Here is an 18,014-nt window from a genome sequence, read left to right on the forward strand (position 1 = left end):
GGATTCTATCACATGTACGAGGTGAGGGGCCTTAGATTAACTGATGCCAGTCTGGTTTATTGCAAGCTACGGATTTTGTTGTATTATATTTTAGAAATCCCCCAATTCTCAGACTTCTGCCATCTGAATAATTAGTACTCCAAGTCTATTCTAATCATATCTCCTACACAGGGGTCTCCCTGCTTGTCTTTGCCTACTTTGCCTGCTGTGACAAAATTCCACAAACTGGATGGTTTATAAACAGCTGAAATTTATTTCTCACGGTACTAGAGGCTGGGAAGTCATGATCAGGCAATAGCAGTTAGGCGGCTGCTGAGGGCTCACTGTGTGGCCGGTTCCCAGCCGTCTATCTTCTTGCTGCGTCCTCAGGGGAGAGGGGTGGGAGCTCCCTCACTCTTCTTTCCAAGGAATGCTAATGCCACTCATGAGGGCAGATTTCCTGTGAAGAGGCCCCACCTCCTACTACCATCCTGTTGGGTTTCAACATGAATTTGGGGAAGGCCACAGACGTTCAGACCACAGCTCTAGTTCCCCTTCCCTCTGGGAGTCCTTCACAGACTCCCCACTGGTGGGTGCGGTTCCAGGTCCTTGAAGGGTGAATAGTTCTTCGCCATCCATCCCCCCCCCCCCATCTCCACCTTTCTAGGACTTCCCCTCACAAACCAGGTGCTCTATCCGTGCCGACTTCTGTGGGGCACCCTGAATGCAGCCTGCCTGTTCTCACTTCTGCCACACTCTGTGAGTTTCGTCCCTTCTGTCTGAGGGCCTGGTGGGGGCTGCAAAGCAAAACTGCCTGCCTGCCTTTCCCTCCTGTACCCCCAGGGTGCCCCATGCCCTTTCACCATCTGCCCACTGCCTGCGATGGGTCACTCCTTCCCCTCCTCACCCGTCTCTGGGCTGTGAAACGCATGCTGGTTCTTGGCTTATATGCCACCTCCTTGCAGAGCCCTTTCCCGACCTTTCCCTTGAAACTCGCAGCCCTCCCCTGGCCTTTTCATGGCTCACATCACCACCCAACAGCAGGTTGTCTGTGTTAATGTGATGTGTCTCCTCTACACGACACAGGATGCTGTCTGTCACTTGACCAGGGGCTGTACCTTCAGCATGTGGAGCAGTGCCCGGCACTTTGTAGCTGCTTGACTAACGTGTTGACAGCATGAGTGCAGGTGGTGACTCTGTCCTTATTTGTGTCACCTCTGCCCCTGTATATATCATCTACTGTATATAGGACGAGAGTCAAATTACTGCTATGGATCAGTCTCTCTCTCTCTCTTTTTTTTTGGTTTTGTGGAGTGACTTGAAACTATTCATTCATTCATTCATTCATTTATTTTCTTGGAGACAGAGTCACTCTGTCTCACCCAGACTAGAATGCAGTGACATGATTATAGCTCACTGCAACTTCAAATTCCTCGGCTCAAGCCATTTTCCTGCCATGGCCTCCCAAGTAGCTACGGCCACAGGCACACGCTGCTCGTTGCACCTGACTACTTTTTCTGTTTTTAGTAGAGACGGGATCCCCATTTTGCCCAAGCTGGTCTTGAACTCTAGAGCTTGAGTGATCTTCTAATCTGCTCTTAGAGTGCTAGGATTTTAGGCATGAGCCACTGCGTACGACTGAAGGTTTTTCTTAAAAATTTATAGAGTATTTTTTTAAAGATTTTTGATGGAAAGCATAATCTAGGGAAAATTTAAAGCTGTCAATTGCAGTGGTAATGTAATTATTTATACTATGGCATCTATGATGGAAGATGATAGGAAGAAAACATCTTGCAGCTTTTGGAGTTTGGTTGATCGCGGACATGGCTAACCCATTAGATTTGATTGGGAACATCTTCCTTCAGGTATTTATTTCAAAGGGATTAGGAGCATACAATTTTGAATTAAGGAGAGACAGTTCCATTAAAAGCTTTATTTTTAAGCCTGAAGAAGGGTTCTCTAGGTTAAGAAACTTAGGTTTGAAATAAGCCAGACTAAGACTTGTCAAAAGGGAAAATTTAATCCTTTTGAATTGTAAGAATGAAGTGATAACATACACATCTGCAGGCTGGGGTCTGGGTTCTGATCATAGGCGAAGTCTCAAAGTTCCCTCTTATGACTTCTAAGCCCTGACTTTTGAAAGCTAATGGCTTATTGTGGGTTAAGGGGAAGAGTTGAGGATGGTACTGGTTTATTGAGCATGAGTTATACTCCGGGCCCTATTTTTTTTTTTTTTTTTGCATTTTTTGGCCAGGGATGGGTTTGAACCCATCCCTCTGGCATATGGGGCTGGTGCCTTACTCCTTTGAGTCACAGGTGCCGCCCAACTCTGGGCCCTTTTTACAGAGTAGTGCTTTTGCTTTTCAGAACATGCATATGAGTTGACATGAGCCTTGTTTTGAGATGAGAAACTGAGGTTCAGAGACGTTCAGTAATTCATCAGCATTGTCAGGCCAGGAAGAGGCAGAGGAGGATTAAATTCCATCCTGTGTTTCTCCAGAATTCTTCTGACTCACCTCAGTAGGGCGTGTCTTTGCCAGGTTCATGAAATTTGCTCCCTGCAAGGATGTGGGAACCCAGAGTGTTTGCCAGGACTCCTGCTTGTGAATCCCAGACCCCTTACCTGCCTGCTCACTCACCTGCGGACCTCCGGACCTGCAGACCATTGTAGGAGGTGGGTGGGCTTGATTCCAGGGCTACATTCACAGTGTGGGAGCTCTTGCAGGGTTCCTGTAAAAGTGCTCTGAGGTGGAGTGCTGAGGTTTGGTCCAAAATTCTGGCCCATTTGGATTCTGTTCTTCATTTCATATTTCAAGGTTCTTTAGTCCTAATGAGCAAAGTTTTGCTTCTTAGATGAGACTGGAAGTATCATGGGAACTGATGCCTCACTAGAATTTGGTTTTCTATCCACTATTATTTTGGAAGAAGGATCTGGAAAAATGTACTCTGGCAGAATTTACCAAGGATTTAAGCCCCCTCCACTTTTGGGGGGGGTGAATATGTACATTATAAATAATCACCTATGAAACCATCTAAGAAAATCGACCACATTGTTACATGACTTTGATCTCTTTATTTCTCTCACTCTCTTTTCCCTATTGTATTCAGTGGTAAAATAATTAGTATTTTAGTTTAGTCAGGTTTTGAAATCTCACTATTGTTCACTTGTTTTTTCATCATGAAATACATAATTGTTAAACTGTGTTTTAGAAGGAAAAAAATTTGCAGGCACTACCTCCTTCAGTAGACTAGAGTTTCTTGCCTGAGCAAGACACAGCTTTGCTGCTAATACATTTGAGGAACTGGTCAGCTTTGTTTTATATTTGTATTTGTATAACTACAGATCTTTACTGTGTTGTCTTTATCTCATTATGATTTCAAAATGAATGTTTTTCAAATTTGGAGCACCTCGTTTATGTGGTGTGTTTTTTTTTTTTTTTTTTAATATGGTACCTTTTACAATTGACAGGTGTATTTGTCAAACCTTGCACGAGAAGATCACAATTCTGGTGACTCATCAGTTGCAGTATCTCAAAGCTGCAAGTCAGATCCTGATACTAAAAGATGTGAGTAATTTCTAGAGGTCTCCTGAACTTTCTGATACCCAGGTGTGTTGAATGAAGAGTCTCCCAGCAGGTCGCCCTGCTTGGGCTTCCTGAGAAACTCCCTCTTCTTCCTAAATCTTAAGTTTCTTCTCAGCCCTGAGAGTCATGCTTTGAGGATAAATTCATAGGATTTATGGGCATGTCACTGTTATGTTCTAAACCATATTACCCTACAGTGTGTCAAATTGCTACATCAAAATAACTGACTTTTAAATGTTCTAGTGAAATTGTTACAGGTAATGATGCTATTTTAGTTAGAACTTTTTGCTTCCCTGCTCCATGACCTATGCCAAAGTATATTATTTGGATGTTACAGATGCTAAGACCTGTTTTGTATCCATGTGACTGTCATACATCATTTGCCTAAACAGCATCTTCTATTCATAACAGAAAGACTGTTGGGTAGTTGAGCAACCCACTGGGGGTCCAAGCACCCTCCTTCCTGGTATAGTGATTGGTTAGTCGTACTGTACAGGTATTTTTGAGCACTTGTTTGGGGTGAGAGCCTTCATAGCAAAAGGGCAAAGTCCTCGCTGTCTGGGGCTTCCATTCCTCCTCAGGATAGATACCAGTGAGGGGGATAGAGGGACAGGGGCATGAAGGTGCCAGCCATGCTGTCACCTGGGAGAGGAGATTGAGGCAGTTAGGCTGATGGTGGGGTCCTAAAGAAGGAATTTACCTGGTATTTTTGCAGGAAACACTGGGTGGCTGCCTGGCTAGAGCTGAGTGTGTCAAGGAGAGCCTAGACTCAGGAGATGGGTTCTGAGCGGGGGGCAGTAAGCCTGGAATTGGGACAGAAGCCAAAGAACAGGACAGGGCAGGACTGACATGAGGTCATTTGTGGTTTTAAAAGATTTCTCTTGATGTTTGCTGCAGGAGCTATGGCAAAAGCAGTCTGAATTCTTAGTAGTTCAGAAAACAGGGGCCTTGGCTTGTGTATCTGTTTCCTGAGCTGCCAGAACAAAGAATCACAAATCCTGTGGCTTAAAACTACAGAAATTTATTGTTTCACAGTTTGGAGGCTGCGGGTTTGAAACCCAGCTGTCAGCAGGGCTGATCCGGCTCCGAAGTCCCTGGGAGGAGAGTCCTTCCTCGCATCTCCTGGCTGCTGGTGTTTGATTCCCAGCTGTCAGCAGGGCTGATTCTGCTCTGAAGTCCCTGGGAGGAAGGTCCTTCCTCCCATCTCCTGGCTGCTGGTGTTTGATTCCCAGCTGTCAGCAGGGCTGATCCTGCTCCGAAGTCCCTGGGAGGAAGGTCCTTCCTCCCATCTCCTGGCTGCTGGTGTCCTGCTGTTTGTCCTTAGTGTTCAGGGCTGTCAGCTGTGGTACTTCGATCTCTGCCTCGTTGTCACATGGCCTCTTCTCTGCGTCTGTCTGGGTTTCTTTTTTTTTTTTTGGTTATGTATCAAATTTCTTTTTTTTTTTTTTTTTTATTGTTGGGGATTCATTGAGGGTACAATAAGCCAGGTTACAAGGACTTCTGTCCCACTGGATTTAGGGCCCACCAGTATGGCCTCATCTTAACTTGATTAGACCTGCAAAGATCCTGTTTCCAAAAAAGGGCATATTCCCAAGTACCAGGGTTTAGGACTTGAATGTATCTTCATGTAACCCACAGCAGCCCACATGGTTGGGCAGGTGAAGGTTCGTGAGTTGTTCAGACCTCAGGCGATTGGATGGTCACTCTGAGGCTCGTTTGTCTCTACGACTGAGCACCCCTTCAGTTAGCCCTTGTCAGTGTCAGTAGGTCCCGATTCCCATCCCTTACAGTGGTTCTGAAACCCTCTCTGCCCCTCAAATGTTTCCCTTTCTGTAATTTCTTGGTAAAATGATGGGAATAACAAATAATGGGTATTAACTAAAGTTCGCAAGATCTGTGTGTGCCCTTCTCAGAGATAAATTTCACATTACTGTCACAAACAGGATACACACCGATAGCAAAATGCTCGCCAGTTGTTTTTCACGAGTCCCCTCACTGCCCCTCCTCGCTGCTGAAGCTCTGTCCAGAAGCTCTGTCCAGGGAATTCCTGCCCCAGGGAGGATTAAGAAGGAACTGTGGCCCCTTCAAAAGCACTTTCAGTTCTTCCCCACTTTCCCAGGATAGGAAGCTCAGATCCCTCAAACTTGAAAACAATTTTGTGTGCAGAAGGCTGAAAGACCTTTGTTTGGTAAGACCCGAATGCTGGCTACCAAATCGTAGGTGGTAGAGAAACGTTTTCACCAGCCCCCAGATGTTTTGGGGCTCCCATATGGTACATTTTAGGCATGTTCCCCCAATTTTAGTACTTTGAAAAAAACATTTTTCTATTCTGGGAATCCCTGGATGATTTGGGGTCCATCCTTGCTCAGTGGGGGGTGGCTCACCCCCTCAGCACACTTGGAATTTCTTGTCAGGACTTGGCTCAACCAATAGCAGTTTCCTCGTGTGTCCCATGATACTAAGTGAAGAGTGGTAATATCATTAAGCAAAGTGTGTGAATTTTCCCTCCTAGGTGGAAAAAGCCACAACATATCATAATAAAGGAATTTTATTTTCTTGAAACAGAGTCTCCCTCTGTTGCTTAGGTTAGGGTGCCATTGCTTTATCCTAGCTCACAGCAACCTCAAATTCTTGGGTTCAAACGATCCTCCTGCCTCAGTCTCCCAAGTAGCTGGGACTATAGGCACGTGTCACTATGCCTGGCTAATTTGTCTGTTTTTAGTAAAGATGGGGTCTTGCTTTTGTTTAGCTGATCTTGAACTCCTGACCTCAATGATCTTCCTGCCTTGGCCTCCCCGTGTGCTAGGATTATAGAAACGATCCACTGTGCCTGGGCATGAAACATTTTTTTATTCTCTAGTTATCAAACTATTTCAAAGAGCCCAAAGGCATCACTGGATTCTTCTCAGAACACCACCTGGGGGTGGGTGGGAGGACTGGGCTGGCAGGGGGGTCCTGGGCCACCTTCCCCCACCTGTCCTGCCTTAACTGGAGATGATCCCCTTTGATTTCTTTTGTATCCTGAGATTTTACCCTGCTGGGACCAGGCACATGGGCTCCAGGGGTTTTTTAGGATTTTATCTAATACTGTATTTTGCTGTTGCTGTTTGAGTAAATTAGCAGTTTGTCTCATTTCATCAGGTGAGAAAATAGTAAAGATATTTATACATTATACATTATTTTAACTGCAGAAAGGTGTCTTCTGGAATGTTGAATTTTCACTTGGGAACTCCCTTGCCTCAGCTTCCCAGTAGCTGGCACTAGAGGCGCCCACCACAATGCCCAGCTGTTTTTAGAGATGGGGTCTTGCTCTTGCTCAGGCTGGTCCTGAACTCCTGAGCTCAAGTAATCAACACCCCTCCCCCCCCCCACACACACACCTTTCCAGAGTGCTGGAATTACAGGCGTAAGCCACTGTGCCCAGCCTCTGTGGGTCAGTTTTAAAGTGAAGACCATGAACCTGCAGCTGGTGCCCATGTGCCTGGTCCCAGCAGGGCACACGATGCTCGGCCAGCAGAGGTGTGGCTGACTGACTCCTGTAGGTGTGAACTTGTGCATGCCCACCTTTCTATCACTCTATAAGTTTCTTTCCTGGAATATCTTCCCCAATTTACTCTGTTTCTTTAATTCTTATCACATGAGGCTTAGGTTAATTTCCATGTTCTCTATAAAGACTACTCTGTAAGCCCACCAACATCTGCTCTTTGGCTTTCTTAAATGCCCATAGTGCTGGCTTAAATGACCTCCATTTGTAATGCACAAGTACACATTTCTTTTTTTTTTTTAATATCCTCAGGCACCTAATACAGAGGCTGGCAGAGAACAGAAGGGTCAGTCAGATGTACTGTTGAATTGTACTGGATTTGTCAACCAGGCTTCTAGATCTACAGATAATTACAATTTAAGACCAAGTAGCTTTTCTTGATTAGAATTAGATTAGGTTGGTATTATTACCCACAAATGTATTCCTCTGACATTCTTAATTTTTATTTTAGGGTGAAATGGTGCAGAAGGGGACGTACACCGAGTTTCTGACAACTGGGCTTGATTTTGGTTCCCTTTTAAAGAAGGAAAATGAGGATGCTGAACAGCCCCCAGTTTTAGAGACCCCCACGCTGAGGAGTCGGACCTTCTCAGAGTCTTCGATTTGGTCTCAGCAGTCATCTAGACCCTCATTGAAGGATGGTGCTCTGGAGGGAGTTCAAGATGTGAGTTCACCTGGTGCTACAACACATGCTGGCATTGTCACCTCTAGTGGCCTCTTGGGTCTTTGGTGAATTCTTCTCAGGATGTCATCGTTTGTCCCAAAGTAGATTCAATGGCTTCATGGCCTATTTCACTAGACTTGGTAGTTACAGAACAAGAGGAACAAGCCTGTTTGTCATACTTCATATTTATGTGTTGGCCAGTGTCCTAGAGGTCAGTGGTGGGTGCCTGTGCTGCTGGAAGTCCCAATGGTGTGTGTGGCTCATGCTGATTTTATAGCCCTTAAATTTGCCCCGGCTAAATCCTACTTACCCTTGTGGCCCCGGGCTTCTCTTTTGCATTCAGAGGCTTAATTTGAAAACACTCTTAGGCAGAGTCTAGTGTGGATCACATTCAGTCAGCCGCTTTTCCTAGGGATTAGAATGTTCTGTATCTTATCTTATCATCATCTACATCTTAATCATCTTGAAATGCCCACTGGTCAGCATAGAGCCAAGTATTTCCTCAGATCTTGGGTCTGTGCAATGAATGCATTGTAAGTCCTCAAGGCAGAAATGCCACTAACTATATATTTCCCTTGAAAATATAGATAGAGATACCCTGCCATGCAAACCCTCACTGTCTAGGTCCAGGAGCCTGATTGATTCTTATAAGTATTCTGATTAACCTCAGGAATCAATTTCTAAAACTCAGGAACCCAATAGATTTGGGTCATATGCTATCCCTTCCTCTCATTACTGAAAGTGGCGGAGTGACCTCAGTTACTGTATTTGGGTAACTTTTGACTCTCTCCTCTGTTTAATGTTTCCAGAGTACAATCTAGAGTGACACGAGTTCCACATCACTTTGTATCTGGTTTTGGAACAAGCTTCTGCATTTATACTTGAACTTGGGTATGCTAGGAAACTGCTGAAAATCTTGATGTCATATGTCAAGCAAAGCCAGCGTCACCACATAATAGACTCTTAGAAGTGGAACAGCTGGTCAAAGGGTAAATGCACGCAGGGTTCAGCTGGATACACCATACCCTCCTCCACATGTACCGTTCTGGACTCCTGCCAGCAGCGTATGAGATGGGCCTGTTTTGCCACAGCTTTTTAAACAGAATACAACGTTCAGCTTTTGAAGTGGTTTTTATATGTTCTTTTGCCTTTTAACTGCCTTTTTTTTTTTTCCTTTACAGACTGACAATGTACAGGCAACACTACCGGAAGAGAACCGATTGGAAGGAAAAGTTGGTTTTACGGCCTATAAGAATTACTTGAAAGTTGGTGCACACTGGACGGTCATCATTTTCCTCATTCTTCTAAACATTGTAGCTCACGTAAATAGTGACATTTGTTTTGTTACCCTCAGGTTTATATTTTCAGTACCTGTGTTTATGATATTTCATTTTGCAGTTCACTTGGGATGTGTGTTGAACTGTGTTATTTCTGGGGGAAAATTTGAGGGGTGCTTCCTGGTGTTACATGTAAACTACAAAGAGCTCCTCGGGGGAGGGGGAATGGGGTTGCTTTTAAAGATTTCTGAATGTAATATGCATTTTCTTTTCTTTCCTTTGGGGGGGTTGTTAATATGAAGATTTATTGCAGAGATCCCAGCAGCTACATAGGATCAGTATGGTCAGAAAATGCAGTCTGTGGGCTGGGGATGGATCCCCTGTTTAATTCTTGTGGGTAGGAGCACAGTAGTGGCCTTAGACTGCCTGCTTCAAATCCATGTTTTCTTCTTTTTTTTTAATTGTTGGGAAATCCTTGAGGGTACAAAGAAGCAGGTCACACAGCTTGCATTTATTAGGTAAAGTCCCTCGTATAGTTGTGTCCCAGCCCCAAGAGGTGTGTGACACATCATGATCCCCACCTCCAAGTATGCATTTTCTTAATCTGTGGTTATCTGTGAGGTTGGGCTTGGCACAGACCTGACCTGGAACCACCATCTCCATTCTCTGATGCTTTTTTTTTTTTTTTTTGAGACAGAGTCTCACTATCACCCTGGGTAGAGTGCTGTGGTGTCATCATAGCTCACAGAAACATCAAACTCTTGGGCTTGAGCAATCCTTTTGCCTCGGCCTCTTGATGAGCTGGGACTACCGGCAGGTGCCACTACATCCAGCTAGTTTTTCTATATTTAGAAGGGACAGGATCTTGCTCTTGCTCAGGCTGGTCTCGAATTCCCGAGCTCAAGCAATCCACCCACCTCAGCCTCCCAGAGTGGTAGGATGACAGGTGAGCTGGCCTGAAGCCTTTCTTTTGATTATCCTTTTCACTGATTAAGATATTTTTTTAAAACCTTCTGGTGTCTTTTTAATTTTTTTTTAATTTCAGAATGTTAGGGGTACACTTTTTTTTTTCTTTTGTAGAGACAGAGTCTTAGTTTATCATCCTCGGTGGAGTGCACAGCAACTTCCAAGTCCTGAGCTTAGGCGATTCTCTTGCCTCAGCCTCCCGAGTAGCTGGGACTACAGGCACCTGCCACAGCATCCAGCTATTTTTGTTGTTGTTGTTGCAGTTTGGCCAGGCCAGGTTTGAACCTGCCAGCCTTGGTATATGTGGCAGGTGCCCACTGAGCCACAGGCGACGCCCAGGGGTACCCATGTTTTGTTTGTGTACTTTGTTTTTGAACAGATTAAGTCAAAGTTATGCAAGTGAGTGCCCTTCACTCTGATACTGTGCCCTGTACCTGAGAGATATAAATTTATCTGTTCTCCCCTTTCCCCTAGAGTGGTTTTCATTGAGATTTCCTTCAATATGTGCACTTAAGTGATGAACATTTGGTTTCTTTTTTTTTTTTTTCCCCTCTTATTCCCCTCCAGGTTGCCTATATTCTCCAGGATTGGTGGCTTTCTTACTGGTGAGTTACTTCCCGTCTGACGTGGGAAGTACTGTACAGTCTGTACGAGGACTCCCTCTTCCACAGAGTTGGGGGTGAAGTGGAGTTGGTGGCTCCTTTTCTTCCAATCCTCCCTTAGTTCACATGGAGAAAAGTGAAAGTCCTTGCTGGTGGAGTGTAACCCGTAACGGTCTCTAGCCACGCCTGACCCTCAGCCTCATCTTCATATACAATTTTGAGAAATGAAAGTCAGGATTCAAATTGAGGTTCTGAGAAGTAGATATCCTCAGGACTGTGTGAGCTGGAGTCATCCCCGGCATTAAACATTTCCTCCATGTAGAGGTGCATTTTGGGGGTATTTATCTAAATTCCATCGATAGCACAGTATTTTCTTTCTCCCTTGTTCCACAGGGCAACCAAACAAAGTATGCTGAACGTCACTGTAAATGGAGGAGAAGTCGTAACTGAGAAGCTAGATGTTAACTGGTACTTAGGAATTTACTCAGGTAAAGTTTAATCATTTGGTCTGTTCTGTGAGGCTGCGGTGCTTACAATGAGCCTGTGTGAGGAACTAGGGCTTCAGGAGTAATTCAGTAATGTCTTAACAGATTAGGAGTCTCAGACACATTTATTCTGTGAATTAATTAGAATAATTATTTTGAAAATCTACCAGAAGAAAGAGGTTGAATGAAGACTCTTTATTTGCTCTGTACTGGATTTTGAAAGTTAAACCGGGATTGAGCGTTCAGAAAATCAGCCACTGGAAATATGTGGCTATTGTCTATTCTAATAGGTTGCTTTAGCTAAATCTTCTATCATTATATGGGTGGGCAAGGGGATTAGAAACGGATCCCCACCCCGTGGTTCGGATTGTTCCAATTCTGTCTGAATAAACCCTGGCTTTTATTGAACTTGGATGAAATCCTCTGGCAGCAAAGTCCCCAAAATAAAAGCATTATTCCCTCACAGGTATGCAAAGCTCCCTTCACCACACCGCTCAGCTCTCGGGCTTCACTAATTACTGAAGAGGGATGCTGAGCTGGGAAAGGTGCAGTGTCTGGGAATTAGGACTCCTTCTGTTTCTGACTTTGAAATCAGAATGTTATCGCATCCCCAACTGTGTGATTAATTTACATTTGGCTTGCCATGCTAATATTAACACTGCTCTCTGTTTTCACAAGAGTGCTTGGAATATATGTAACATTCCATACTGTTTAAAGGAAATCCTCATCACAGGTTTTAAATATTTCCACAGGAAAGGCTCTGACAGGCTTTCCTCAGACATAGAGTGAATTATCTTTATAAGAACCCGCTCATTGAAATTTGGTATTTATTTTTGTTGATCACTTGCTAAGAAATCTAAATTCATTCTGTTTACCTCCTGAATTGGTGGATTATGTGAAGACTCAGGGAGAGGAGAATGGTTCTGCCATGGTGGGCTAAAGAAAATGCCTGTTGATAGAATTTAAGAATTTGAGTTCCTTCTGGAAGTTAAACCACAGGGATATGTCTTCTGTAGCTGAAATATTCATCATAGACGTTACTGTGCTCTAGTTAGCATCGTCAGTTCAGACGTTTGGAAAGCTCTTTTTATTTTCATGTGCCCAGTGGGCACTCTCTCATGTCTTAATAAAATATATAATTATCTCATGAAAAACATTATAATTTAGAGTAGACTCTTATACTTATTTAAAAATGCCTTGTGTTGGTACAGAATATTTAGTGGGGATTAGTTGCTTCTTTAGATTATCTTTTTTTATTTTTTTCTTTAGATTATCTTAAAATATAATTTGTATTTTCTTGTAATTCAACTATTTAAGAGGTTTTTCACGTACAACTTAAAATAGTATTTTTAAATTCTTTAAAGCTACGTGGGCGTTGTCTACCTGGAAAATGAAAATCATTTCTCCTGTTTTCTGTTAATGTCACATGTTGGTTTCGAAACATACTACAGTTTTAGATTATGGGGCATCATGTAAAAAATAAGTTTGGGAATATGCAGAAGATGAATCATTATTTTTTTTTTGTTGCTTATCTTCCTTCTGAGTTTTTAATAAAACTTTCAATTGAATTAGCAAAGCCTGGAACAAAATCGTAGTCTACATCTGATTTTTTTTTTTCTTATCTGCGTAGTTTCCTCTCAGTGAGAAAAATGAACTGTTTTAATTCTTTATCGATATATTCAGCAAATACCTATACTTTTGTAGGATCCAGATGCTTTATGGAATAAAATTCTATCTTTATAAACTGCCTGACTTGCATTATTTTGCATTATTGAAGAAAATGCAGAGATGCACTGTGGTCTTGAGTGATATTTCTTTCTTTCAGGTTTAACCGTAGCTACCGTCCTCTTCGGCATAGCAAGATCTCTGTTGTCATTCTACGTCCTTGTTAATTCTTCACAAACATTGCACAACAGAATGTTTGAGTCAATTCTGAAAGCTCCTGTATTATTCTTTGATAGCAATCCGATAGGTAAGTCAGACGCCAAGGTTTTGAGTAAATATGTCTTGTTAACAACACATTTAAGATCTGATTACATTTCAGTCTCTGAAAATGGAGGGGATGCCTAGAAGAAAATCACTGTGCATGTTGATTCATTTCCTACAAGAAGCATCACTAATATTTTTCTCCTAGCAGAGAAAATCTGAATATAGGGGGCATACAATCTTATTCCATTTTATGTGTGTGGGGAAAAAATAAACAAAACTAATGTGCACTGTGCAGAATGATTTAGGAATCTGTTGTGAGGCATTTAAAATGCCCCACATTCTGTGTAAACATGTTTAAATGTAATGGTATAGTTGCCCAAACATTGGCTTTATTTACATAGTGTGAGGCTATGTCACCTGTGTGAAAGAGCTTACCTGGAATGCCCTTTAATGTGAGACAGGCTGTGGTATTTGTTTAATTAGTTGAGAACTCTTGTATGTACTCTGACTGTGAGGTTTCCTTAAAATGATATTAAGAGTTAATTAAAATCCAATGTTGATACAGTGTAAACACCACCTTTTATAAAAGTGTCTAGCTTTGGAGCTTTGCCAAGTGGTGAGGGCCTTTGGCCTTGTCTTGCATCTGAAACTAGTGTCTTTGACTTGGGTTCCTGTACATAGTTGGTTAACACCATACATCTCACCCTGGCCAGTGGAGTGGACTTGTGTGGCCCAGGGTGGCTTTGTTTGTGCAGATGGTAGTTGATAGGACTGCAGAAGCAGGAAGTCACCCAGATGGATCACTAGAAGAGCCTTGGAAGTGGCCACTGACTGAGCTATGTGACAAAGGCCAAAGCACAGAGATCTTATTAGGCAGGCAAATCTCAGCTCACACATTATGGTTCAAAGTGTGGACTCCAGAGCCCTCTGCCTGCGTTCAGTCCTGGTGCAAGGGCTGGCTGGTTATAGTTGCATTCATATTCATTTACATTATTTTATTTCTTTGTACCTTGGTTTTCTTATCTGTAAAATGGAGCTACTATTCTTACCCACGATATCAAAATATTTTAAGAATTAAACAGGTTAATCAATACATCCTTGGTGCTTGAAATAGTGTTTTGCCACACGGTCAGTGCCTAATGAGGTTAGCCACAGTGCTGCTACTGTCCGCATCTCTGAACTTGAGTTTCCTCACCTGGGGGGTTGGAGGAATAACAAGTGCTATCCTCCCTGTTTCACATGATTGTTTTGAAGATTAAATAAGGTAATTCTCATTTAAAGCATGTTTTATAGATTTATACAGCTCATATTGTTTAGTCCAGGCACTGTGTGAGAATTTTAAGTTGCAGAGGCCACACAAATGTATATTCTGATTGTAGCTGTAGTTAGAAAGTAGTTGGAGGACATGTGTACTATTAATAGCTATAAGGTTGTTTTTCTTTGCTAGTTACTTTGAAAACTACAGTCATAAAATTTGGAGCATTAAGTGGGAGTGCATTTTTGTAATCACAGGTCTACAAACGCTTGTGTCTACAGTTAACCAGCGTCTCCATGGCCAAGACCTGTAGGCTTCTCTTCTTGCTGATTTATTTAGTATTCAGGGATTTGGGTACCTAATCTTAGAGCAGCACGTGGGCATTTATCTTACCACCCCTTCTAGATCTATTAGCAGGACTTCATCCCTTCTACAAAACAGAAGCTCAAATAAGTACTCCAAAGAGAAGCCTAGTTGGCCCAGAACATTTAGAGGTCATGTATTATTTACTTTTTTTACTGGTAGACTTAGAAAAAAAATTACATTATAAAATTAAATTAAAAAAAATTTTAATAATAGATATGAAATTTTCATTTGGATGAAATTTTTGCACTTGTTACAATGGTAAAGATTAAAGCTATAAATTATGCTGCATAGTTTAAACCCATTGATTGTATGTCATGGGTTATGTAATATATAAAAACAATTGCCTTCTAGGGCAGTGAGTTGTAGGCATGCTTGATTTTTAGGTACTATTGAATATATATGTTAAATGTACATAACTGACCCTCATAATGTCGTTCGTACAGAGTGTGTTCTCTGAACAGGAAAGAGACCAGGAAACTTGTCTTTTTTCTTCTGAATACTTACTTATTCAGAGCAAGTTCTCATGGGAGCCCCAGGGGTCAGTAAGAGTTTCCTATGAGCTCAGCAAGGACCTTTGCCAATGTCCAGCAAGCTGGACTTGGAGTGGTGACTTGCACAGAAACTCCAGGTCAAGTACACAAAGGCTTTCCTTGCATCCCCATCTCCAATTCCACTTGTGCCACAGTGTTCTCAGCGACCCTGCTTTGGGTTATAGAAAGATCTTCCCCTCTCATTTCTGGCTTCCCCCAGCCCAGATGAGCCATCTCTCTAATTATATCCTCCTGGATGCCCATCCTGTTCTTAATCAGTGGGTGACCCTTTGTGTTCTAATTCAGAAAACAAGACTCTTATGGAGGGTCCCCCTTTGCTGCCCCGCTGTAGACTCAGGTTCATTTATTTAGATTTAAGAAGAGCCAGGCAGACCCATCAGCGGTGGTCTCTCTGACCACCATTTCCCAAGACTGATTTCTAAGCACATCGCACCTCTCCAAGGGGCAAGATTTTAAGTGAATCTCCATTTTGAACCCGTTAGTGTGAAATTTGTCTTAGTTCGTTTATATAATACAATATAGTATTGTCTACTGACCTTTCATTAACTTGATAAATCTTAAGCTGTGTGAGTAAACCTCAAACCAGTCTGTGGCCTTAGAATGACAAATAGTTTTATTTTCTCCTCTTCTTTTTATCCTTCTCCTTCTTCTCACCCATCTCTTTTTTATTCTCTTCTTCTTTGATGTATTTTGATAAGGATACTGTGTGTATCTATGACAGGGCCTCAGTTTTTTGTTTTTTGCAGTTTTTGGCCAGGGCTGGGTTCGAACCCGCCACCTCTGGCATATGGGGCCAGCGCCCTACTCCTTTGAGCCACAGGCACCATCCCAGGGCTATGTTTTTTGTCGGTTCCTACGCCTCCTTCACATCTTGGTCGTGGCCTGTGTTGAGCAGTGTCTGGTGCATTTACAAATGTGTACTGATGGCCCTTGCTGCGTCAGCCTCTTGCTATTAAAAATTTTACTGTGTTAGTCCCATGTCAGTTCTGTCTGATCCTCCATAAACAGGTAATGCAAATCCCAGGTCATCAGTAAGTCATTCAGAAACTAAGAGATATTTTCTATTGGAAACGTAAATCCTGTTTTCCTTGGATGGGCAGAATCTAGTTTCCGTTTTGCTGTTCAGCACAAGAGGGCAGCATGCTCTACAGCATCTCAGGGATGTAATGGAAGAGCACCTGGTGGTAACACCTGGTTTTGATTTTAAAGCTTTCTTGGAAATTCCATTTTTATGGTATGGTTCTTTGTATTTGGATATGTCTTAATATACAATTGTAAAAGCATTTTCATGGTTTATTATGTTTGAAACATTAAAATCTTTTTAAAAGAAATATTCCCAATGTTCTGGAATTTTTAGCATTTCAAACAAAGTTATTTAGATTTTATAATTAATGCCTTCTCTACTGATACGTAGAATAGGTAGACACTAACATCGTGGCTGTTGTATTTTAATTCTAAAGGGTAGATGCTGGTTGCTTGTGTGATCCATTTCTGTTTTCTTCTTAAATATGAGTTTAGAGGAAAAGATGACTATGCAATTTCTTCTGTTTTCTTCTATGCTGTTAGAGTTAGCAGAGACATTTTATTCTCACCAGGTCTCTACAATTTTACCCTTAGTTTTGGAGAGAAGATGAGAGGTTAGTTGTCCTGTTTACTCATACCTAATTATGGTGACATAACCTGTGGCTGAATATATCGACTCCAAGGGATTCTGGATAAATACTTGTTTATTTTTTTTTCGATTTGTTAATGTGGCTTTCAGAAACAGAGACACTTTGATGAATAGATACATTTGTTTATTCTCTCAGGGAAGTACAAAGCTGATAGAGGATTATGGCCAGTAAGATCATTGCACACACCTGATTTTTCTGCTCTGTGTGTGTATCTTTATTTATGTATTATACAGTATTAAAAATACAAATGTGTATCTTTTTCTTTATGGATCGGGTTACATGAGAGTTAAAACACTGGGGAGAAAAATACATACTGACTTCTGTAGTTTTTATTCTTCTGGTGGACATAGTAGTTATGGTCATGCAGATATGGAACATGAATTGTGGCACTAGATTTTAAGATATATTCTTGCATTCTCCATAATCTTAAATCCAGGGGTACCCCTGTGATTAAGGTTCCCAACTTTTTGAGTGGGAAATTAGGGCCTGTGCACGATTTCACAAATGTAAACAGTATTGACTTAGGATGTCCGTCTTAAAGGCATTGGAGGGCCTGAGGGTGATAGTAGTTTAAACTCTTGTTTCTCAAACCTGGAACTCTTCAGTATATTTTACAAGTTGTTGAATAATTCATGGAGAAGTGAAAAGTGAACTGAAAACGACATGGTGAGCTTTTTGTACTTTGAGAAAGGCTGTCTTGCTGTATACTATTATAAAAGGAGTTGTCTGCATACCACTGCCTTGCCAGTAGAAAAAGAATTATCAATAGAGGAGAAACATAATTGTAGGGATGCCCATCTGTTTATTCACTTCTAATGACCACTGGAGTTAGCACTAAATGCATATTTTTAACAAGTATAATATTTCAGCACTGTCAAAATTACCTCCACGATAATAGGCCTGTTAAATTATAGCTCTATAAGTTAGGAGGTAAGATGGCTCTGCTCAGCACACATTAATCTATGCCTGTTCACACAAGTGAATCTGCTGAGCAGGTAGCGTGTTTAAACAAGAAATACTGGTCTTAAAACCTCTGATTTATGGTAGGTGTTGTTTTGACACAGCATCATTCAAACGATTTACAAGGCAAGGCTTCGTGTTAAAATATTTCTCCAGTGTCATCATTCGTCACCGACATA

General features: G+C 42.0%; 1 protein-coding gene across 10 annotated transcripts in view; it reads left to right on the top strand.

The window, feature by feature from the left end:
- The window catches only part of LOC128566988 (ATP-binding cassette sub-family C member 4-like), a 316,653-nt gene that overhangs the window by 138,388 nt on the left and 160,251 nt on the right, over nt 1–18,014 (top strand). For all 10 annotated transcript variants that reach the window (XM_053564127.1, XM_053564131.1, XM_053564126.1 and 7 more), the window contains 6 exons: nt 3,449–3,545; nt 7,559–7,771; nt 8,953–9,093; nt 10,582–10,619; nt 11,010–11,104; nt 12,927–13,073. In XM_053564127.1, coding sequence (XP_053420102.1) covers nt 3,449–3,545; nt 7,559–7,771; nt 8,953–9,093; nt 10,582–10,619; nt 11,010–11,104; nt 12,927–13,073 — 731 coding nt within the window. The remainder of the gene's footprint in view (nt 1–3,448; nt 3,546–7,558; nt 7,772–8,952; nt 9,094–10,581; nt 10,620–11,009; nt 11,105–12,926; nt 13,074–18,014) is intronic.

The sequence above is a fragment of the Nycticebus coucang genome, chromosome 15 (genome assembly GCF_027406575.1).
Source record: "Nycticebus coucang isolate mNycCou1 chromosome 15, mNycCou1.pri, whole genome shotgun sequence".
NCBI classification, from domain to species: Eukaryota; Metazoa; Chordata; class Mammalia; order Primates; family Lorisidae; genus Nycticebus; species Nycticebus coucang.